Source organism: Triticum dicoccoides, chromosome 3B (assembly GCF_002162155.2).
Source record: "Triticum dicoccoides isolate Atlit2015 ecotype Zavitan chromosome 3B, WEW_v2.0, whole genome shotgun sequence".
Classification (NCBI taxonomy): Eukaryota; Viridiplantae; Streptophyta; class Magnoliopsida; order Poales; family Poaceae; genus Triticum; species Triticum dicoccoides.
The window spans coordinates 407,420,919-407,446,514 of record NC_041385.1 but is presented as its reverse complement, the minus strand read 5'-3'; the positions used below and the strand labels follow the sequence as shown (position 1 = coordinate 407,446,514).

Genomic DNA, 25,596 nt, shown 5'->3' with positions numbered 1-25,596 from the left:
GTTCATCACATACAATGAACATCACATATAACTCGGTTTCCTGTAGCAATGCAAGTCAACAACCCTTTTCCATTTCCATTCTTCCAGCATTTCTTGGATCTTGTCATCATCAGTTATGTCAACCAATTTTCTTTCCCCGGGGCCATCTGACTGCCTCCTGCTGATGTAGTACACAAAATCCTCTTCCTTCAACCCTTGCTTCAACATGAATTTAGTCTTCAACCAATCGAAAGTGAGGTCCACTTCACTAACTTGCACAATACATGGAGACAAGCCTTGCACATGAACAACAGGGCTAAGCACCCACTGAGTTTCCTTAGCCATCTACAACACACAAATCTCTTAGTAGCTAACCTATGATACATTAGACCACGAGGAAAACAAACTAGGGTTTTCACAAAAGTATGATAAATTAAACCAACCATAAAATGGGGGTGGAGTTGATTTACCTTCTAGTCTCGAAATCCTAAAGATCCAACGGTGAAACTGGACCGATTTATGAGAGATCTGAGGGGGGGGGGTTAGGGTGCTGGATGAGGGAGTGACGTTGGCAGGGCTAGAGGTGAGAGTGGGTGGATATGAGTGAAATGAGAGGGGTAGAGGTGGAGATGAATGGATGAGAGGGCTAGAGGTGGGCCCAAAAAATCTTATCCATCAGACAGATAACTGCAAGAATGCTCTCTGGACACCAGATGCCATGGACCTTGGCGTCTGGATGGCCATCAGACACACCAGCCAGCTTGCCTGGTCACCTGCGCGAGCAAAGCAAGCCAGACGCCACGGTCCCTAGCGTCTGGGTATGGGAGGAAGACGCCATGGACCGTGGCGTCTGGGTGTCCATCAGACACACCATACAGCTTGTCTGGTCACCTGCGCGAGCAAAGCAAGCCAGACGCCAGGGTCCCTGGCGTCTGGGTGTGGGAGGCAGACGCCATGGACCGTGGCGTCTGGGTGTCCATCAGACACACCAGCCACCTTGTCTGGTCACCTGCGTGAGCAAAGCGAGCCAGACGCCAGGGTCCTTAGCGTCTGGGTGTGGACCTGGTGTTTTTACACACGCTTCTGTCTTTTGTTAATGTTTTTTCTTAGCAACTTGTAGCAAACACTGTTAAATATGAACAAAGCATGCTAGTCTCAACCAAAAATATGAACAAAGCATACTAACTAGTCTCGAATGACGAACATAGTTTGCACATAATCTCAAATAGTCATGGACACAAGGTCTCGAATAACAAGTTCATACATTAAACAAAGTCTCGACAGTTCATGGACACAAGGTCTCGAATAACAAGTTCATACATTAAACAAAGTCTCGACAGTTCATCATCGACGCCGGTGCCTTTCCATTTGTCTACTGAGTAGTACGGGGCCACTTTCCCTTCTTGTCACGTGCCTCGTCCTCCTCTTGTGCATCGCGAGCCCTTGCAAGTTTTCTTGCCCTCTCTTCTTGACGAGCCTCCTTCTCTTTGCGTGCCCTCTTTTCCTCACCTTCTTGCGCTCACGAGCCTCCTTCTCACGACGCTCCCGCTCCAATCCCCGTGCATAGGACTCCTCGAATAGGCGCTGCCTCCGTAACCAATCTCGACGTTGGTCCTCTTGGACATCTTTTGGTACCTCGTGATCTATCCAAGTGAAGTACTTGCAAAGTGGAGGAGGGGACTACATATAAACCATGTTTTTGTTAGACATATGAGTGACAACCTGTTGATGTTTTTTGAATGTACACCTAACATACCGGTGGTATGTCATATGCGTTAGTTGGCCTTCGACGATCATGTGCATAGTTGGGACACACGAAAAACCTTCTACCTTATGTCCATGACTTGTTGCGGTCAGTGGACACCTTCAGCTTACAAACATCAGCACACCAACATGATGGTGTGTGCACATCCTTCTCCTTCTCCTTGTCCAAACTGGCCTCCATCCACGTCTTCGGCATGTCCTCTTGGTCCGCGCACGCCGGCCTCGTCCTGGAACCGGATGAAGCCATGCCTACAAAAAGAACAATTGTTAACACAAGACATAAAGAGAGTAAATGCGTAAATACAGTAAATGAATAAATGCTAGGAATTGTATGAACAAATAAATACCATTATTATTAGATCAACCATCTGGATTAAGCAAAAAACCGAAGGCCGATCCATTATCAACCATTCCTCTACGACGACCACCATCTTGCATGTCCGCTCATTGTGTCCCCCTTCACCGCACACCCCACAGTTGATAGTGTCAGGAGCCTCCATGAAATGACCGCTATCAAATTGTTTCATGCCAGTGTATCTAGCCAGGTCATCCATATCACCCCTGAACCTCTTAGTTCTCCTTCTACCCTTTGTCTCCACCTTCAGAAGAGGGTCTGGCCTAATATGAGGGCCATGGTACTCAGGCCACTGTGATTGGTCCAAGAAAGGGCGAAATCTTGGCGCCCATGTCAACCTAGTAGCTTCCAGATGGAACTCTTGCATCTGCACAGTTTTTCCATCACAAACATGTATGTTTCTCGCCTTCGCCGCCGTTATCAAATGCGAGCATGGCCAATGATACTTACTAGGCCTCTCGCACTGGCACCACCGAGTCTTCAGTTTCACCTCAAATGCAGCACCATCATATTGTCTACCGTCTCGTGTTGTGCCACCTGGCTCATCAATTTGATAGATCATTTCAATTCTATCGAATATGATAACTTGTTGCCGTGAAGACTTGCTTGCTTGTAACTGCAACCATTCATCAACCTTTCCCGGATAATCTTTTTTTTCACCTATCCATTTTGCAGTCTCTTCAGAATGCCTCTGAAAGTACTCATTAAGCTTGAAGGTGTACTCCACTATTGCAGTCACCGGCAATGCACGAGCACCCTTCAACACATTGTTGAAACATTCTACCAGGTAGCTCGTCATGTCGCCATATCGCCAACCACCATCGTCATGAGCGCGTGCCCACTTGTGCTTCTCGCTTAAATTCCTAGTTAAGAAGTCTTTTCCCCCTTCGTTCACCGCTGCAAAGAGTTTGTTGTACCGAGCATCGAAACCTTGGGTGGTGAAGGCCACACATACATGGGTAAGGTTTTTGCTGAGCTCCTTGCTCTTACATGCCCGGTAAAAGTTGGCCACGAAATGCCTCATGCACCATCTGTGGTGAAGCTTTGGAAATCCTGAAATAACAATGTCCATTGCCTTGAGTATGCCATGATGCCGGTCCGATATAATGCATACCTCCCTAGCCCCAATCACGTTATGCCTAACATGACCCATGAACCACTCCCAGTTGTCTTGGTGCTCGGAAGGCACCAAAGCAAATGCACACGGCAACACATTGTCGTTTGATGAGTGCGCCATTGCTACCATTAGTGTGCCCTTGTATCTACCGGTCAAGAACGTGCCATCTATAGACAAGACCGGACGACAATGCTGAAACGCCTCCACACATTGTCCATAACTCCAGAAGGCACGGTGGAACACTCCCTCGTGATCCTCAACCACATGAAACATGCCCGGGTTCCTATGTGCAATGGCGGCCAACAACCTTGGGAGCTGGTTGTATGCTTCTTCGTAACCACCATACAACATCCTAATAGCATTTTCCTTTGCCTTCCATGCCTTCCCATACTTGACTTCATAACCAAATTGTTTTTTCACCGTCCGCATGAGAAACCTCACTTTCACAGTGGGATCAAAGCCTATGTCTTTCATCCATTTGTATCCGAGATACTCAGATGTGAGTTGACGGTGTGTCTTTCTAAGTCGTTTAGATGGAGGTTTGCATCTATGAGTGGCAACACAACTTTTTAACACCCATTCTTCGGTTTCTTTAAGCTTTCTTGCACGAACCTTCCATGGGCATCCTTCTTGCTCACACACCACGGTGTAACGCAACTTCATGTCGAAGTGCTCAACATAAAATGGCCTATGGTTTCGAATGGCATAGTCAGCCAACCAAAACTTCAGCATAGGCAAGCTCAGAAACTTCACTCCTTTCTTCAAATAAGCATTCTCGTCCTCATTCTCCACCCTTGGTTCTCCTGGATCCGGGCATGGTGTTGGCTCAATCGCCGTCATTCTCATTCCACCGTCAACAACAGCTTTATGGGCAAGGCTAAGATCTTTAAACAAGTGAGTTCTTTTTTGTAAGCCCGTCAGCTCAAAGTGGATTTGGTTCTCCTCCTTTGTGAATCCATCCTCGTCCAACTGTTCAACTGGACCCTCGTCATCCGAGTCATACGCATATTGACGCCTAAAAGGCAAGTCACGATCCATGTCCTTTTGTGCTATGTACGCATCCAAGTCACCAACATCATTACCATGAAACCCTTCCTCTTGCTCTTCGTCGTCATCATAAGGATCTTCATCCTCTTGAATTACTCCATCACTAGCAATCACCTCAACTTCATTTGCTTGGCTAGTTGGTGGTTGGCTAGAAGCATTGGGGGCATACAACTCAACCTCATTTTCTTTAATAGATGGTACACGGGGATGTGGTGGGGGATAAACATTGGGGGCGTCAACCACAACCCTATGCTCAACAAGTGGCACCATTGTCCTCTCGCTCATGTCATCCATTGGGGAAGAGACATGCCGGTTCAAATCAAAGGTAAACCGAGGAGATTCGACCTTGGTGGCAAACAGTTCAAGTGACTTGTCTTCCGATTGGGATACTTTTTCCTTGTATACATCCCAATGCAAATCCGAGGTGATAGGCATACTTTTCAAGCGAGATTTGGCTCCAACTCCAACATCATACCTTCCTATTAACTTAACATCAACATTGGTGTCCATCCACTTCAAAACTTGTCTCACTTTTGCAACAACATCCTCATAGCTAGGGCTTGTATCAAAAACCAATGGTTCCTCACCCGTGTCGGCATTGTTACTCAAGAATGCCTCCTTGTCAATGTAATGAACATTAACAAGTCTCTCCATCTAAAAATAACATGAATGCATTTAAGACTTCAATGAGAATTGGTGTTTATCCAAATACATCTTATTATATCCAAATCATATCAACACTAAATTATTGGTCATGTCCACAAAAGTATCACTAATTAACACACACTAAGCAAAGTTAACCCTAATCACTAACTAACCCTAACCACCAATCTTTCTACTCAACAAACATATATTCCTACTACACACCATGCATAGCACTATATTATCAAAGTTAACCAAGCCATTCACACTAACATATGGGGGAGAAAACATGAACTAGGGTTCCACCAACATGTATAAAATGCAACCAAAATAGCAAGATTTAACAAAAAATAATTGGATGATTTGGGGGAGATTACCAAGAGCAGCAAAGTGATGGAAAGATCCACCTAAGGGATGCACCTTTTGAAGAGGATTTGAGGGGGAGCTTGAGGGGTGGGAGAGAGTATGAGAGCTCCAAGTCTTCTTCAAGCTCGGGTTGTGGATTGGGGAAAGTGTGTGGGGTGGGTCCCACACACTCTCCCGTGGGGTTATCCAGTTACCGGGGCCAGACGCCAGGGTCCTTAGCGTCTGGCCCCTTTGCCACATCAGCGGGTCAACGGGCAGGCGGGCAGTGCGGGCCAGGGGCCAGACGCCAGGATCCGTGGCGTCTGCTTCGCAACCCAGACGCCAGGGATGTTGGGTCTCCTAAAAAGGCCAAAAACGAATTTTTTTTATAAACGAAGTCAAATCGGGATTTTGTTAGCCAGAGAGGTTATAACAGTAATTTTGTCCGGGGTCAGGGGAGACTAGCAGCGGTGATATATGTAGTTGCCTGCTGCAGAGGAGAGGAGAGAATCGCGGGGTGCAGTGAGTCAACTGGAAAAGTGCGGTGGGCACCCCCCAGATGTGGGGTTCGTTACTCTACTCTGGATGGAGAATCTGCCAACTAGGATGGTCGTCCCGTGGATCTACTGTGGATTCTTTCCCAAAAAGAATGTGGATCCTATATTTGGGACCCCTCTGCTAGTCTCAAATTGAAATACGCCCACAATATGAGCTTTCTAGTCATGCAGCATGGGCTCTTGGTTCCTGTTGAGTTGAGTTCAACAGGAGGCCCCATCGACCGAGCTCATTGTAAAGAAATGAATCAAAGCGATTTGCACGCTCTCTTTCCAGCAATCCAGCTGGGGTGCACCCATTCGATTCAACCCATCGGGATTCGTACGTTGCCATGTGACCGAGATTTGCACGCTTCACACGCGCCTGCTAACAAATTTTGCGCGGCATCCAGGCTTACGCCCCCTCCCATCCCAGAGAAAGGAAAGAAAATACTCCCATCGACCACGTATGTTTTGTGAATCCAAATATCGGCTTAGAATTGCCGATCGAGCACGTGATGATGATTATCCTTATTCTTACGTGCCACGACAGCAAAAAGAGGCGCATATATGCTGCTCTTCGGTACAAGAGACGACAAGAGACAAGTTTCGCCGACTGAATCAATCATTAGAGGCTAGTGGATTCGAGGCGACAAGGAGCTCCCTTCCAAAATAGATCCCAACTTTATACTGACTTTATTCAAAATGAGACATGCTGAGAAAATCAAACAAGTAAACTTACCAGCCGGTGAACCAGGAGGCGAGGGGGCCCCAACGTCGCTCGCTGCAGAGCCTGGCGCTCCAGAAGTAGAGTCCACCGGAGGTGGGGTAGCCGGAGCAGATCTCGGCCATGGCTAAGCCGACGATGATGGTGAAGATGCCGGCGATTGGCCAACCGTACACCATGGCCACCGGTCCACCAAACTCGAGACCTGTCCCGTACAACGTAGTGATGCCCGTGAGGACCGATATGATCGAGAAGGTCACCGACAAGTTGGACAACAGCCTGCATGTGCAACATGAGTCATCCAGCGACACAACACATCTTTATAAGATGCTTTCGTAAGTGAAGCATGTGGAGCGGCTTCTACGGCCAACACAACAGTTGAAATGAAGCTACATCGGTCCAAAACTAAATAATGAAGCTGCATCTTTTTTTTTTAGAGAAAGCTACATCTGTATAAACCTTTTTTTTGCAAGAAAATTTATGATCTATTCATTTAATAGAAATTACATTCAGATCTGTAGATCACCTAGCGACGTCTACCAGCACTGAAGCGAGCCAAAGGCGCGCCGCCGTCATCGCCCCTCCATCGCCGGACCGGGCACAACTTGTTATAGTAGACAGTCAAGAAGTCGTCGTGCTAAGGCCCCGTAGGACCAGCGCACCAGAACAGCAACCGCCGCAGATGAAGAATAACGTAGAAAGATCTAATCCAAACACACACGAACGTAGACGAACAACGATGAGATCCGAGGAAATCCACCAAAGATAGATCCACCGGAGACACACGTCCACACGTCCACCAACGGTGCTAGACGCACCACCGGAACGGGGGCTAGACGGGGAGACCTTTATTCCATCTTCAGGGAGCCGCCGCCGTCTCGTCTTCCTGAGCGGGACACAAACCCTAGCAAAACTGAAAGAAACGACTAAAAATGTAGTCCTCCCGCCTGCCCTTGCCGAGATCCACCGCGCCCCATGGCCCTAGGGCCACCGGAGAGGAGGCAGAAACCCTAATTTTTTTGTGAAGGAGGAGGAGGGGAGGCGGCGGCTAGAAAGGCTTCCGTATTACATCTGTATAAACTGATTTGGGCCGAATTTGTTATGCGGATAATTCAGCTTAGTTTTGGGGCTTGCATATGAATATGGAGGCTCCTATTTTACATGAATATCGAGGGCGCTACGTGCTAGCAAACAAGCCAACGCGCATCCCCCTTCCCCAATGCTTCCTTTTGTGCGGGTCGATACATAAGGCGGGACGCCCCTATTTTTTCATTTTGTTTTTCCTTCTTTCAAATAATTTGGGATTTGAAAAAGTTTCAAAATTTTAGAATTTTGAAGAAAACGTTCAGTATCGTAAATATTTGTGGATCCAAAAATAGATATTCATGATTTTGAATACATGTTCGTGTTTTCAAGAAATGTTTATGGCTTCAAAACAATTCAAAAAAAATCGTGGATTACATAAAAAATATCGATAAAAATAGTCATACATTTCAAAAAAGTATTCGTCAAACAAAAAATGATTTTCAAGATTCGTTCCCAAATTTAAAAAATGTTCGTCTATTCACAAATATTTGATCATTAATAAAAAAATAAAAATTCAGAATATGTTTGTGAATTCAAAAAATGTTCCCAATTTTAAAAAACATTCATGAATTTTTAAAAATATTCACGAATTTTAAAAATAGTTTGCATTTCATTAAAAAATTGTGAGTTCAAAAAAAGTTCACTAATTTGAAAAGATGTTCGCAAAATAAAAAAGAAAGGAAAAATAAAATAAATAAAGGAGAAAATGAATATGGAAGAAAGGATATAACAAAAATGGAAAATGAAAAAAAAGAGCACGAAAAACCAAAAATAAAAAAAACACAAAAAAGTGAGGGGGAAAAACAGTCTTGGAAGGCTTTAGAACCTTCCCAAAATCGGAAAGGAGTTAGTTGGGAACAGGCTCTCTATTGAAAATATTAGCACCATATCGTTTAATATAATCCATGAGTAAACGATGGCAATCACAGCTTGTAACTCATATTGATACCTAAGCATGTGAGCATGTATAGTACATAGAACCGAGACATTTATGAACGCAACATATACGGCTAGCATATGAACGAGTAAATAGGGGATAAACAAATCATACGCTCCGGTTGGCCAGGCCAACGCGACAGTGGCAGCAGCAGCCTCTGCGTCGTCGACCATGGTGTCGATGCAAGGAAACTAGTGTAAGAAGAGGAAGACGGAGACGGGGACACATCGGGAGCAATCGCGCCGAAACGCTCCCAAAAACCTTATTATCGTTCTCCCGGGCAGGATCTCGAACCACCAACCGTGCACGCGGTCATCGGGATGGGATCGCTGAAAGCAGCACAAAGAGAAACGGTAGATGACGGCTAGAGTTATGCAAAGAGGAAGTGAGTTACTTAGGGTTCACTCACTGGCCAGCACCTCCTGATATAGGCCATGACACTTCCATTAGCGGCTTGTTAATAAATTCACAATCAATTAACCATTCTTGACCAGAAAAAATAAGACTCGGCTCGACTCATTGCCGCAACTCGCAGCGCGCGCGCCATGACGAGGCTGGCGGCAGAGGTGGAGGAGCACGTATGTACAATTCCTCTTACCGAACTCCAATGACATGTGGTAGAGCAGCCCTTATAAAGGGGATCTCACTCTTACCACTATGGCAGTATGGTACTAAACTTTTCACCACTTGCCATACATCTAAATGGGTCTTAGAGGTTAACAAAGGATTATAGTCTTATATAGACCAAAGCTCGTCTATAATCCAACACCCTCAGTGTATACACATGGTACGCGCGCCAAATAGGATTGAGGATTGGCCATAAAAATGCCATTGGCTCAGCCAACCCTATGAATCAAATTGTATTTCAGTGACCATCAATCAATAAAACCCAGTGAATCATGCTCAAAATAAATAAATATGAAAATTCCTAGACAAAAATGAATCTTTTTTTTCAAAAATGTCATCTATTCAAAAATATTTATTGATTCATAAAATAAATTCCAAAATTGAAAATATGTTTGTGAATTCAAAATATATTCATAATCTGAAAAATATTCATGAATTCTTAAAAACATATTAGCGAATTTTAAAAAATGCTAAAAAAAAGAAAACAAACATGAAAGAAAGAAAATAATGAAAATGAAAAGGAAAAGAAAAGAACGAATGGAAAAAAGCAGAAAAGGCACGAAGAAGAAACACAAAAAAAGAGGAAAAATGTTCTGGGAAGGCTTTAGAACCTTCCCAAAATCGAAAAGGAGTTAGTTGAGAACCGGCCCTCAGTGTATACATATCCTACGCGCCAAATAGGATTGGCCATGAAAATGCCATTGGCTCAGCCAATCTTATAATCCAAATTGTATTCCAGTGACCATCAATCAATAAAACCTAGTGAATTGTGCTCAAAATAAATAATATAAAACGCCTAGAGAATAATGAATCTTTTTTTATTGAGCGAAACAAATGAATCCTACTATGGTATAAAAAGAGACATTTTACGGTGCATCAGATGAATTTTGGCCGTTCATTTTTCTGTATGGATGGCCCCGATATGAAAATACTACTTCAGATTTCTGGTAGTATATTTTGCGATCAGGGGTAGTTTCGGTAGTTCACTGTTTAACGAAAACGCGGGCTGGTTCCCCCGAAAAACAAGTGAAGGGCATTAGTGGAATTTAACGTCATCATTTGTTTTTTCAATAGCCATCGTCGCCCTTCCTCGCCCGCAGTCTGACGGCCGACGCACACAACCAGAATGAAAGGTCAAAGGAAAAGGGCGACCGATGGCGGCGCTATGGCGACAGGACGACGGCGAACCCCGGTCGCCGTGAGTGCCCTCCGCGCAGTATTTGCGGTCGGTCTGGTTTGGCGCCCCGCCGTACCCGGACGAGCCAGCACCGCGGGCGCCGCCCCTCCCCGGTGTCCTAGGTGGCTGTGGTCGGCGGCTAAATGTCCCCGCCGTTCGTGTTCCCCTCCTAAGCTGCGGGATGTGGAGCGGGTCGCCGATGGGGAGGACTAAGGCGAGACGTCGCCGGCATGCCCCGTCGCCGTGAAGGCCGTACGCGCCGCCGACCAGTGCCGTACAGATCTGTCGCGGCCGATGCAGGTACTCGCATCCGACCCATCGATCCATTGGCCCCCATTTCTTTTGTCCATTTCCTAAGCTAGCTTCTCCATCGTAAAAGCTGATCCAGCCATGGTCCTCGAAGGAGGACGAGTTCCATCGCACCAGCCTGATCCAGCCATGGTCCTCGAAGGAGGACGAGTTCCATCGCACCAGCAGATTTTTTTTTGTATGTGATATTAGTGCAGAGCATTTTTAGTCTCAGATTCCAGAGAGGATGTTTCTGTTTCAGTGCAGAGAATGTTTAGTTTCAGATTCCAGAGAGCATGTTTCAGTTTCAGTTTCAGATTCAGTCATAGTCATAAGTTCAGTCTAGTTAATTAGTACACCTGATAAACACTCAGAGGTTAGGCAATGGCTAGTTCCCAAGTTGGTGGCCAAGAAAATCCCGATCACCGATTAAATGGGTAAGCAAACAGGACAGCATTTGCCTATCATTCATTGGCATAATACAGAACTGAAACCCCAGGTTTAAAAAGAATGTGTTGCTTCCAAGGACACAAGTAACAAGGAAATTGCGACCGGAAGTGTAAAGCCACTTAGAAATTTGGTTTTTGAAGCACATCCTATAAACCAAAGGGAATTGCATCATTAAACAAAGAATACAAGATTTTGTGTGTGAAAGACTTTAATTAAAAATTAATGTAGATATTCAATGCAGATAAAAGTAGTAAATGTACGGCAATTTGCCGTATATATGAAGTAGCACAACCAAAAAAATTGTTTGATACATCTCCGCTGTATAGATAAAGTAATAAAACTGAAAACGGTGTGGAAACCTTCTTCGGGGCAAAAACCACACCACGCCCAATCCTATTAACTCTACCCTAAGTCTAGCGCCATACAACTATAGTGCGGAACCATCGTCTCCTGAGACATCTCCGCTGTCGTTGTGTCCGTCGTCACCTCCGAGGTCGAGGTCTTCTAAATCATCTTCTAAATCAACTGCTGGTATGGCCTTCCGAACTTTCAACTCATTGTGAGGTGAATTGAGCAAGGCAGCAGCAAGCCATCTTCTGAACTGTCTTATGTCATCCTGCATAGGAGGTAGATGTTAGGACCCTTTGTATATGTGAAAGTTAAGTTAGATAGGGAAGATGTAGGCACCTGGTTGAATATAGCCGACAATCTCACTCCGGTCCAATATTGGATGAATTTCAACACCCAGAGAGCACAGGAATAGCCATCTGTTTGCTGTGGCACTTCATAGTCTTTGATAGGCCACGAAGCCACTTGAGTGTCCGGCCATGTACTTCCTTGCATTCCATTTTGCATCACTGCTATATCAATATGTGTTTCCATCACGAAGTCATTCTTTTTTGCTTTCAAATTCTCCAGGAATGGCTTCAACCTCTTATTCGATTCTTTGGCTGGTCTGCCTTTGGGATTTATTATTGGTTTAGGGTCTTGGACTTGATCTGTAAACCATTGCCGCGCCCCAGAAAAATAAGCCGGCATAGGAACAAATGATGGCGTGCCAGTATTCCCATCATTTCTGTTGCCCTCGTCCAATATGCTCCTCAGGTACTCCATCACCTTTTCTGACTGCATTTCACTAGCTGAGGCCGTGAATAAAGCCTCACTAGCCATATTGCACAGTTCATGGTACTTATCCATCTGTTCTGACCATATATGTGTATTGGCACTCCTCACAGAACGGAAAGCAGGCTTGGCTTGCATTGTCCATCTAGCCTTCACACAACATGCGGGGATGGTGCATATCCCATTGTACTTCAAAACGCAAAATATAGGAGCACATGGAAAATCCTCGCTTTCCATCTTCCTACAACAACAATATGCACTTTCCATCTTAGATCCATAAAAAATACATGTGACATGGAACCTAACGTGCACCGACTCTTTGCGAGCAACTCCATAGCTAACCAAACCAGTGTCCTCTTCCACCTCAAGTACATTCCATCTTGATAAGTTGACAATCTCGGCCTTCATCTTACTGAACATAACAGGGGTATAAATAGATGAGGCACTTATCTCAAGTGGATCGGCAGTCAATCTAGTGAAGGGGATTGTGTGCGAAGCTACAGCGTCCAATGCTGCTTCATTCCTACGCAAAACTGACACACAGTGTTCAACGTGTTGCACGAGATCAACGAGTTTCATTCTCCTATTCAGGTGCACATGAAGCCTCGAGTTTAGAGACTCACTCCTCTGATTGCTCAACATCCCTAGGAAATACCTTCCCTTGTTATATGCTACAGACCACTTTTCTCTCAGCTCGTACATCCTGTGAATCCATGCATCTTTCTTTTTCCTTGTGATTCTGAATCTCTTCTTATAAGCCAACCAGCGTCTCTCAAACTCATGAACCTTCATGGCATAGTAAATAAATTTCCTAAATTCCTTAAGCTTTTCCTTTCGGAGGTGAAGCACCATATTCTGCTCGATATGCCAGCTGCACAGACGGTGATATGTGCTGGGCCGGACTGATGATATGGCTTTGGCCATTGAAGCGTCGCCGTCTGTGATCGCTGAAATGGGATGCTTCTGGTGCATTGCCTCCAAAAAAACCTGAAGCAGCCACTCATATGAGTCAGTCGACTCGTCGGATACAAGACCAACCCCAAACACGACTGTGCTGCAGTGATGGTTCAGCCCCACAAATGGAACAAATGGCAACCTATATTTGTTTGACCGGTATGTGCTGTCAAACACCACCACACCACCAAATGCAACATAGTCCAAGCGAGATTGGGCGTCTGCCCAGAATATGTTCTGCAGATGCCCATCACTGTCTGTGGTGTATCTGTAAAAAAAATCTGGGTCTTTCATCTGTTGTGCTGTCATGTAGTTCAGCATAAATTGAGCATCGCTACCTTCTATCTTTTTCTTCTTCTCCAACGCGACATGGTTATACAGATCGCGAGATATAAATCCAACCTTGCCCAAACCACCAGCCTGCTTCTCCATCACATCCATTATCTGATGTGTGCGAAGTCCACCAACCGAGTACTCAATGACATCCGCCTTCTGTGGATCGGTCATGCCACGATGAGACCACAAGAAAGGTGACAACTCAGGATTTATGAATGGATGGCTATGTTGGTCAACAAAATTCTTTACAAACCACAACCCAGTGCTTGCTTGAAGCTCAACCTGCAAAAGAGCAGGACAACCACACCGAGAGAGTGCCCTTGGTGTCCTTTTCTTGTCGGTTTCATCAAAGTGCTTTACGTCACGATACCCTTGTTTGCAACACACAAACGTCCTCCGGTATGCATTTTCTCTGTTTCCCTTATATTTCAGATCACCCTTTCGAACACCAAACCCTTTGTTCTTCGCATACCCTAAGTAGAACTTGTACGCTTCGTTCTCACTTTTAAATGTCTGCTGACCATCGAGTCGTACTCCATAAATTCATCTATCGAGATGCCTTCGCCAGCCATGCCGATATCCTGCCATAAGAAACAGCAAAACCTGTGACATATTTATATGAAAGAAAATACGCTGCAACTAAAACATATTAATTATATATTGTCAACGATTATAATCTGTAACTGAACCAATAATCTCTGACATCCTTACTAATTTTCTGAGCAGCCAAGAATCCTACTGACCATAGTAATTTAACCCATCGTTTTCATGTTCTAAGAAATCTATATTATGTTCTTGTACAAAGTAACATGCATCCCACAATATCAAACTCATAATCTGAGAGTTCTCACACACACTACTATTCCTTGCTAGGAAAAAAGAGAATAACTAGGAACCTCACACACACTACTAATCCAGCATCCACACGGACAGAAAACCCAGCAGCCATTTTCGAATTTGTATTGCGTGCACAGCCAGCATCCATGTGCGCCCAGCTATGGTGTTTGGGGAGCATCAGAGGCAACGTACCTATGCGAGGGATCTCAATCACGACGCGCGGAGGAACCGATCTCGGGCGCCGTCCGAAGATCCTTCGATGGAGAGAGAGGGCCGCCGGGCGGCGCGGGCCGGCTGCGCCGTTGAAGATCTTGGGGCCCGTCCAAGATCTTGCGGCGGCGCCCGCAGGGCGGGAGACGGAGCGGCCGCCCCAGTGCGACTCAGGAAACGGCGACCGATGGGCGGGGGAAGGAGCGACCGCAGGGCGGGAGAAGGAGAGGCGGCCCCTGTGCGACTCAGGCGACGGCTGCCAGGCAGAGAGGCGGCGGCAGGCGGCGGCAGAAAAATGAAGAACGCACGAGAAGTGAAACCTACGAACTAAGATAGGGCAATTCTATTCCAGCTATGATTACTTACGTTAATAATCACAGCAATTACCCATATTATTAATTAATAACATTATCATTAAGAAAGGACTAATCTACCCTTACAACCAATTACTAAAATGTCCTCAAGAAAAAAAAACAGGGATCAATAATGACCATTGGATCAACCATATACTACCCACTATTTACAGGAGTATGATGCACCGTAAAATATCTCTATAAAAACCTTAATGTCAAAGAATTAGTACGCACAATGTGTTCAAGAAAAAAAGTACGCACAAAACTTTCTAGAAAAAATTAAGCACAAATCCTCTCAACCATTTGGCGCATCTTCTACGAGTCCGACTTGCATTTGACAAAGCAAGGAGCACAGCTTCCGCAAGCAACCCATCCGTCGTTGACACTTGACAGAGCGAAACACGCAACCAGCAGTGGCTAGCTAACACGTAACCACATCAAACAAAGCAGAATTCAAGTACGCCTTGCCAAAGCACGTCTAAATGTGTTTTAAGTATTGCACATTTAACTGATTTTATTATGTAAAAATCTGTGCGGATGTTTTTATATATATATATATATATATATATATATATATATATATATATATATATAAGTCGCTTAGATATGCAATAGATGTGCCCTATACACCCATTGAAGTAAACTAAATTCATAGATCGACAGGATCGATGTGCCAGCTAAACAGAGCAAACAAGATCGGCATGTTCGATTTCTGAATCAGTGGAGTACGTACGAGAGATTGCGCTTGAGCTGCGGCTCGTAGCCAAGCAGCCTCAGCTTCTTTGCGTCGTAGTCGTCGCCGCCGCCGGCGGATATCACGGCGGCATCGTCGCCGGCGAGCCGGCTGTAGCTGCTCTGCCCTGTCATGCTCACTCTTCTTCTGCGACCTTGAGACTGGGAGGGACGGGTGATAGCCTACCTCAGCTAACTACCACTCCGAGATCCAGATGCTATGCCAATGACTCATGACAGTACGACGGAGCTTATAATGGGGAAGACGCCAGTCCGGGAGTGCGGCGAGCGGGGGACTCAGATTCCGTAGAGATTCTGGCCATGTGTGGCTGCACGTGGGGTCAATCTCTTGTCTCTGCAAGTGTCTCTTCTCCTCGTGGGGAATAATACAGAGGCGTTGTATTATGATACTTTATCCGTTCTATAATGTTTTGTCTATCGTGTATGAATTTGTCACTTTACTAGGACGATGCCCGTGCGTTGCAACGGGGTATAAGAGCATCTTCGGCCGTTGGCCCCCAGAGGACGCCTAAAATCACCGTCTGGGGGCGAGCCGACGCAAAAAAACGGCCTGGGGACGAGTTGGTCCTCAGTCGCCGGCTCCAGGGCCGCCCCAAGGTGCGTCTGATTTTTTTTTTAAAAACAAGTTCGACGAAGTTCGGTTAAACACGGCTAAATTTCGGCAAACTTTGGCATATATTATTCGCGATGCGTTACATAGCAAATATAACTAAAAAAATATCACTGAACGCGGAGTAGTCGCCGTCGTCGCCGCCATCCTCGCCGCCGTCGTCGTCGTCGGCCTTCTCCTCCTTGACGCGGCCGTCCCTGCTGGACCCCTGCCCGGCGTCGCCATGCCGAACTGGTGGCGGCGGCGGCGCGTCGTCGTCGTCGAGGACGACGACTCCTCCTTTGTCGCGGCCCCGGCTGCGCTGCTCGAAGCGCCGCAGGGCGGCGACCTGGCGCTCCGGCTCCACCCTCACAAAGTCCTTGCGCGCCCATTTCAGGGCCGCGTCGTCGTCGAGCTCCACGTATCGGGCTCCGTATTCACGGCGGGGAGCCTTGGCTCCGTTTTCACCGGCGCAAGCCCCGGCTCCGTTTTTGGCTTGACGAAGCGCGGAGGAGCCGACGAGGAGGCGCGCCGCCCGCCCTCGTTGATGACGATGCCAGAGTTGCGAGTGCGCCGGCCGAGCGGCGTCTCCGCCGCGGGTTCGGCCTTGACGCCGAGCAGCGCCGGAGAGCCGGAGGAGTGGGAAGAAGATCGCGACGAGGAGTGGGAGGAGGAAGACGAGGAAGTGACGAACCTCCTGGGCATCCATTGCCCGGCGCGTCGGCGGTGGGCCGGGGCGGCCGGGGGAGGGTATGCCAGCGGCGGGTCATTGCCGCCCTCAAGGTGCGCCAGCACGCCCTCGAGCGTACGGCCGAGGACGCCCCACCACACGCGGCGCCCCTCAATGTTCTTCGTGCGGTCCAGCACCAGCGCCCCATTGGTGGACGCCAGCCGCTGCTCCTGACGACGCTCAAAGTACGCCGCCCACGCCGCATGGTTGTCAGTGGCGTACTGGGGGGGGGGGCAAGCTGCTCATCGGTGAGGGAGGCGCGCACGAGCTCGACCACGGCGGCGAACTAGGGCGGGTGCGCCACGGCGTCGGGCAACGGGGGAATGAGCACTCCCCCGTTGCCGAGCCTCCACCCCGTCGGCCCGACACGCATGTCCGGCGGCGCCGGGATGTTTGCCTCGAACAGGAGCCACGACTCCTGTTCGCGGAGCGAGCGGCGGTCGAAGCCATTGGCCGCCGCAGCGTCGCCGGGGAAACGTGCGGCCATTGAGCGCACGGAAGAAGGAGAGGGAGGGCTCGGCGGCGGCGCACAGAAGAGGGAGAGGGAGGGCTCGGTGGCGGCGCATGGGAGAGGGAGATCTCGGCGGCAAGGGCTGGTGTGGCTAGAGGCGAGGGAGGCCACCGGCTTAAATAGCCGCGCCCGTGTGTACGCGTGGCGGGAGGGGAGGCGTCGCCGCGCCTCTCCGTGACGCGCCGTCCGTGAGGAATCAATGGCAAGGCTGACCGGTGGCGGCAGCGCGGCAGCCTTGGCATTGATTCCCGCGGGAACCGAGGCGATGAGGGCGACGAAATGCCTGTCTCGCTGACTCGGCGGGCCCGCGGCTGCTTCGCGCCAAAACCACCTACCCCGGCGCCCCCGGGCGCCCCCAGCGTGTCGGGTTTGGCCTGGGTGCGCCGGCGCTGATTTCGGTCCAGTCCGGCGAAAATCGGACTCCTGGGAGCGCGATTGGGCCATTTTTTCGGCACCGACGCGAAAAAATAGTCTAGGAAGGCCGTTCTGGGGGCGTAGCTGGAGATGCTCTAAGTATTCTAGTACGTTAGCTTATGATTTACACGCCCATACTAATGAGATTGTGTAAATAAATGTTTATAAAATCTTGTTCGGATTTGCCTTATATTTTGATAAAATGTTTGGTAAGTAAATTGAAGTGAAATTGCTTCCGAAGGTTGGGTGAAGGGGGGGCAAAAAAAAGTAAAGCATGAAACTTTTCATTCTTTTTAAGTATATAGTTAATTGCCCGTGCGTTGTAACAGAATATACATATTTCAGTTGTTCAATATAAATTATGTCCAATATATATCGTAAGAGCATCTCTAGCAGATCCCTGAAAAGCTCGTCGGCCCGTAAAACTTCGGCCATTTTGTGGGAACATGCGTTTTTGCGGCCTGAACAGATCCACTAAGTTTAAACCGGCCCGCAAAAAAATAGAGGCGACCAGCAAAACCGTCCCTCCAACGCTGTACCTACGGGTCCGGCCGGGATTTAATGTTACCAAACGCTATCACTCTGCCGCAATATCACCTACCCCGCCGCTAGCCATCTCGGCCTTCGTCGTCAAATCCCTCCCCATTTCCGCCATTTTCCCCTCTCCTCCTTGGTCGGTGCTGCTCACGGGCGTGGTGGCCATGATGTGCAAGCTCGCCCGGCGCGACGCGGAAGCTGGCAGCTCCAGCCGTCGAGCCAAGGCGGTTCAAGCAGGCGCGCGACCGCGGCAACTTCTCCCAAGTGGCTGGCAAGGCCTGTGGGCCTGCTTCAACGAGCTCCACAACAATCTTTTCCAGCACATCAAGTAGTACCGGGACGCTGCTAAGGAGCTCGCCGCCACGGAGCGCACGGTAGCGTAGATGATGAGTAAGAGTCGGACGGTTTAGTTTAGTTTCGGGTGTGATGAACTATGTTTTTTAATTTGTAGCGTGAATTAGTTTTAAATTTTTTGTATGAGATAGGGAATCAGTTCTGCCGGAACCTTCGTGTGTTGCCGCACAGTATCGGTTTTGACGGGACCCGCTTGAGTTGCTCTATGGATCCTCATGCATGCAAGACTTTCACAACTTCTCTTGTCGGCACATCACTCTTCCTCCAACCGAAGAACATTTGTACAAGTGATCTGTGAATCTACAACCATAATTAAATAATACGGAAAGCTAAAAATATTTGTACGGTGGAATTTAAACTGTAGAACATTTCTATAACTTGTCAACAATCTCATGAATCATAAAGGGCCGATAGCTCTGTGTGCAAAATAAATTGAATCAACTGTAAAATGCATTTGATAGGAAAGCAATCATGTGTGAGACGGGAAACAATGGCCATGATAACTTAGCGCCAACATCCCATTTATAATATAGTAACTCTATACCATTATTTTGTTTGAATTTCTCCTTAGTGACCACCCTGCTCTCTTTCATGCATAGACGTATCTCCAGTATCCATTTTCTTTAATCACATCGGACTACTTAATTTGGACATCCATTTTTTTAGCAAATACATTGTTTTCAATAGAGCAAAAGTAATTCCAATATCTACATTTGCAAATCTTAGAAGAAAACAAACACAACTAACTCTTTCGCAAAAAAAGAAAACAAACACAACTAAGAACAAAGAAACATCGAGGTTAGGCTGATAACCTACTTGTATGTGTGCGTGTGCGGCGGGGGGGGGGGTGCGTGCGTGTGAGCACCTCTTCTCTTAGAAGTAACAAGTCAACACTTGCCCACGATACAATTCTCTGTAACTTAATTAAGTGAGTTCTTACATGGCAGATCTCCTTGAATCTCCTCCGAGTACAACCATGGGTGTAAAGGAAGATGTGGCCACAGAGGAACACATCTAAAAGGCACGAACAAATACTATGTCACCACATGAAGTTCAGAGCAAAAATTCATATTGTTCTACATTGTTACTGTAATTCACTTCCTTATCACAAATGTGCACATCAATTCAGAATTGCATCATATAACCTTTTTCCAGACAATACCTAGAAGAGAGAAGCATTGCAAGAATACCTCCAAACAATAGTCCGCTAGACGTTGTTGCCTACTTACGAAGTTACCATTTCGGTAGTTTTTAGCAGCCAACAAATAAAAAAATCTCTATTCCGTAGTTGGGAGGTAGATTTATCAGCAGAAGCTATAGAGAATAAATAACTTGATCAAAACAAGAAAGAGTGGAATGGACGAGGAAGTAAACCAACAGGGTGCAATAAGTAAAACATTATCTGACATCTAATCATGTCATTTCCCCAATTCACATCATCCATCTGATTGGAATGGACAATAGTCAAAGATAGCCTTATAACGCTATCATTATTTTCTGCTCTTCCTTGCACCCTCAACAACCACTCTTTCACATCTCTAGTTACATATAATCATGATCATCAAATAACATATAGTTAACAATACAAACATCCAAGAATAGATGACCGCGACAGTTCTATAGTTTGTCCTTCTGAATGAATTTGTCCATTGTTTCGAGTGGAAGTTTCGGAGTTCAGAAGGAGTTAACCATCTGGTGATTTTAGGTAAACACACAACCTTCGGTACTACAGAAGACAAAATGGGCATCTCACTTCCCAATTTGATAAATCCATGCTTCCGCTACTAAAAGAACATCATCTATAACACTAAGCTCCCTAGGAATGAAGGCCTCTCATTCAATTGAGGTCACCAATTTGGAATTGGTCACCTGATACGTCCAGTTTGCATCATGCTTTTATATTGATATTTATTGCATAATGGAATGTTATTATATATTATGTTACAATACTTATGTCTTTTCTCTCTTATTTCACAAGGTTTACATGAAGAGGGAGAATGCCGGCAGCTGCAATTCTGGACTGAAAATGGGGCAAATCTGAGAGACCTATTCTGCACAACTCCAAAAGTCCTAAAAATTTACGGAGAATTATTTTGGAATATATAAAAAATATTGGGTGAAAAAATACCAGAGGGGACCCACCAGGTGGCCACAAGCCTGGGGGCGCACCCTACCCCCCTAGGCGCACCCCTAGGGCTTGTGGCCCCCTGGCAGGTCTCCGATGCCCATCTTATGCTATATGATGTCTTTTGACCTGGAAAAAATCGTAAGGAAGCTTTCGGGACGAAGCACCGCCGTCTCGAGGCGGAACCTGGGCAGAAGCAATCTAGGCCTCCGATGGAGCTATTCTGCCGGGGAAACTTCCCTCCTGGAGGGGGAAGTCGAAGCCATCGTCATCACCAACGATCCACTCATCGAGAGGGGGTCAATCTCCATCAACATTTTCACCAGTACTATCTCCTCTCAAACCCTAGTTCATCTCTTGTATCCAATCTTTGTCTCAAAACCTTGGATTGGTACCTGTGGGTTTCTAGTAGTGTTGATTATTGATACGTCCATTTTGCATCATGCTTTTATATCGATATTAATTGCATTATGGGCTGTTACTTCATATTATGTCACAATACTTATGCCTTTTCTCTCTTATTTTACAAGGTTTACATGAAGAGAGAGAATGCCGACAGCTGGATTCTTGGCTGGAAAAGGAGCAAATATTAGAGACCTATTCCGCACAACTCCAAAAGTCCTGAAACTCCACGTAAGTGTTTTGCAATTTATTAAAAATATTGGGCTAAGAAAGCACCAGAGGGGGGCCACCCACTGTCCACGAGGGTGGGGGGCACACCCTAGCCCCCTGGGCGCCCCCCTGCCTCGTGGGCCACCTGGAAGCCCCCCGATGCCCATCTTCTGGTATAAGGTGTCTTTTGCCCTGGAAAAAAAATCATAAGGAAGCTTTCGGAATGAATCGCCGCCGTCTCGAGGCGGAACCTTGGTGGAACCAATCTAGGGCTCCGGCAGAGCTGTTATGCCAGGGAAACATCCCTCCGGGAGGGGGAAATCATCGCCATCGTCATCACCATCGATCCTCTCATCGGGAGGGGGTCAATCTCCATCAACATCTTCACCAGCACCATCTCCTCTCAAACCCTAGTTCATCTCTTGTATCCGATCTTTGTCTCAAAACCTCAGATTGGTACCTGTGGGTTGCTAGTAGTGTTGATTACTCCTTGTAGTTGATGCTAGTCTGTTTATTCGGTGGAATATCATATGTTCAGATCCTTTATGCATATTAATACCCCTCTGATTATGAACATGAATATGATTTGTGAGTAGCTACGTTTGTTCCTGAGGACATGGGAGAAGTCTTGTTATAAGAAGTCATGTGAATTTGGTATTCGTTCGATATTTTGATGAGATGTATGTTGTCTCTCCTCTAGTGGTGTTATGTGAACGTCGACTACATGACACTTCACCATTGTTTGGGCCTAGAGGAAGGCATTGGGAAGTAATAAGTAGCTGATGGGTTGCTAGAGTGACAGAAGCTTAAACACTAGTTTATGCGATTCTTTGTAAGGGGCTGATTTGGATCCATATGTTTCATGCTATGGTTAGGTTTACCTTAATTCTTCTTTGGTAGTAGCGGATGCTTGCGAGAGGGGTTAATCATAAGTGGGATGCTTGTCCAAGGAAGGGCAGTACCCAAGCACCGGTCCACCAACATATCAAATTATCAAAGTAACGAACGCGAATCATATGAGCATGATGAAAAACTAGCTTGACGATAATTACCATGTGTCCTCGGGACCGCTTTCCTTTATATAAGAGTTTGTCCATGCTTGTCCTTTGCTACAAAAATGATTGGGCCACCTTGCTGCACCTTGTTTACTTTTGTTACTTGTTACCCGTTACAAATTACCTTATCACAAAACTATCTGTTACCAATAATTTCAGTGCTTGCAGAGAATACCTTACTGAAAACCGCTTGTCATTTCCTTCTGCTCCTCGCTGGGTTCGACACTCTTACTTATCGAAAGGACTACGATAGATCCCCTATACTTGTGGGTCATCAAGACTCTTTTCTGGCGCCGTTGCCGGGGAGTGAAGCGCCTTTGGTAGGTGGAATTTGGTAAGGAAAATTTTATAGTGTGTGCTGAAATTTACTATCACTTGTTACTATGGAAAATAATCCTTTGAGGGGCTTATTCGGGGTATCTTCACCCCGACAAGTAGAGCAAAGAGTTTCTCCTCAACCTACTGAACCTACTAAAAATGTTTACTTTGAAATTCCTTCGGGTATGATAGAGAAATTGCTAGCTAATCCTTTTACAGGAGATGGAACATTACATCTCGATATGCACCTAATCTATGTGGATGAAGTTTGTGGATTATTTAAGCTTGCAGGTATGTCCGAGGATGTTATCAAGAATAAGGTCTTCCCTTTATCTTTGAAGTGAAAGTCATTGACATGGTTTAGGCTATGTGATGATATTGGATCATGGAACTACAACCGATTGAAATTGGAATTGCATCAGAAGTTTTATCCTATGCATCTGGTTCATCGTGATCGTAATTATATATATAATTTTTGGCCTCGCGAAGGAGAAAGTATCGCTCAAGATTGGGGGAGGCTTAAGTCAATGTTATATTCATGCCCCAATAATCGCTCCATGCTCGATACTTCTTGTACTGGTTCTTTTATGATGAAGACTATTGAATTCAGATGGGACTTATTGGAAAGAATTAAACGCAACTCTGAAGATTGGGAACTCGACGAAGGTAAGGATTCAGGTATAACACCTAAGTTTGATTGTGTTAAATCTTTTATGGATACCGATGTTTTTTGTGAATTTAGCACTAAATATGGACTTGACTCTGAGATAGTAGCTTCTTTCTGTGAATCATTTGCTACGCATGTTGATCTCCCTAAGGATAAGTGTTTAAATATCATCCTCCCATTAAAGTAAAAGTAGTAGAACCTATTAAAGTCGAAGAAAAGACTATCACTTATAATGTTTGATCCTATTGTTCCTACCGCTTATATTGAGAAACCACCTTTCCCTGTTAGAATAAAGGATCATGCTAAAGCTTCAACTGTGGTTCATAAGAGTAATGCTAGAACATCTACACCCCCTGAGCAAATTAAAGTTGAACCTAGTATTGCTATGGTTAAGGATCTCTTGGTCGATAATATTGGTGGGCATGTTATTTACTTCTATGATGAAGCTGCTAGAATTGCTAGACCCAATACTAAAAATAAACATAGACCCGTTGTTGGCACGCCTGTTGTTTCTGTTAAAATAGGAGATCATTGTTATCATGGCTTATGTGATATGGGTGCTAGTGCGAGTGCAACACCTCATTCCTTATACAAAGAAATTATGCATGATATTGCACCTCGTGAGATAGAAGATATTCATGTTACTATTAAGCTTGCCAATAGGGATACTATTTCACCAATTGGGATTGTTAGAGATGTTGAAGTCTTGTGTAGGAAAGTTAAATATCCTACTGATTTTCTTGTTCTTGGTTCCACACAAGATGACTTTTGTCCCATTATATTTGGTAGACCCTTCTTGAATACTGTTAATGCTAAGATAGATTGTGAAAAGGATATTGTTACTGTTGGTTTAGGGGATATGTCTCATGATTTTAATTTTGCTAAATTCTGTAGACAACCCCATGATAAAGAATTGCCTAGTAAAGATGACATTATTGGTCTTGCTTCTATTGCCGTGCCTCCTAATGATCCTTTAAAACAATATTTGCTAGACCATGAAAATGATATGTTTATGCATGAAAGAAGGGAAATAGATGAAGTATTCTTTAAATAGGGACCTATTTTGAAACACAACTTGCCTGTTGAAATCCTAGGGGATCCCCCTCCGGCCAAGGGTGATCCCGTGTTTCAGCTTAAACCATTACCTGATACTCTTAAATATGCTTATCTTGGTGAAAAGAAGATATATCCTGTTATTATTTGTGCTAACCTTTCAGAGCATGAAGAAGATAAATTATTGAAAACTCTAAAGAAGCACCGTGCTGCTATTGGATATACTCTTGATGATCTTAAGGGCATTAGTCCCACTCTATGCCAGCACAAAATAAAATTGGAGAAAGATGTTAAACCAGTTGTTGATCACCAACGACGGTTAAATCCTAAGATGAAAGAAGTGGTAAGAAATGAAATACTAAAGCTTCTGGAGGCAGGTATAATTTATCCTATTGCTGATAGTCAGTGGGTAAGTCCTGCCCATTGCGTCCCTAAGAAGGGAGGTATTACTGTTGTTCCTAATGATAAAGATGAATTAATCCCACAAAGAATTGTTACAGGTTATAGAATGGTAATTGATTTCGTAAATTAAATAAAGCTACTAGAAAAGATCATTACCCTTTACCCTTTATTGATCAAATGCTAGAAATATTATCCAAACATACACATTTTTTGCTTTCTAGATGGTTATTCTGGTTTCTCTCAAATACCTGTGTCAAAAGAGGATCAGGATAAGACCATTTTTACTTGCCCTTTCGGTACCTTTGCTTATAGACATATGCCTTTTGGTTTATGTAATGCACCTGCTACCTTTCAAAGATGTATGACAGCTATATTCTCTGACTTTTGTGAAAAGATTGCTGAGGTTTTCATGGATGATTTCTCCATGTATGGAACTTCTTTTGATGATTGCTTAAGCAACCTTGACGAGTTTTGCAGAGATGTCAAGAAACTAATCTTGTCTTGAATTGGGAGAAGTGCCACTTTATGGTTAATGAAGGTATTATCTTGGGGCATAAAATTTCTCAAAGAGGTATTGAAGTTGACAAAGC

At 45.5% G+C, this 25,596-nt stretch overlaps 1 protein-coding gene across 3 annotated transcripts; it reads right to left on the bottom strand.

Moving 5' to 3' along the window:
• Positions 1-6,520: 6,520 nt before the first annotated feature.
• Positions 6,521-15,905, bottom strand: LOC119276229 (amino-acid permease BAT1 homolog). Of its 3 annotated transcripts, none has more exons than XM_037557251.1 (3): positions 15,620-15,754; positions 11,762-14,067; positions 11,353-11,690 (listed from the first exon to the last, which is right to left on the bottom strand). In XM_037557251.1, exons 2-3 carry the CDS (start codon positions 13,655-13,657, stop codon positions 11,502-11,504), a joined length of 2,085 nt encoding a protein of 694 aa, XP_037413148.1. In that variant the 5' UTR covers positions 13,658-14,067; positions 15,620-15,754; the 3' UTR covers positions 11,353-11,501. The 3 variants fall into 3 exon arrangements, with proteins under 3 accessions (XP_037413149.1, XP_037413148.1, XP_037413147.1); XM_037557250.1 differs by lacking the exon at positions 15,620-15,754 and adding an exon at positions 14,516-15,387; XM_037557252.1 differs by lacking the exons at positions 11,353-11,690; positions 11,762-14,067 and adding an exon at positions 6,521-6,788 and having other exon boundaries at positions 15,620-15,905.
• Between the last annotated feature and the right edge of the window lie 9,691 nt (positions 15,906-25,596).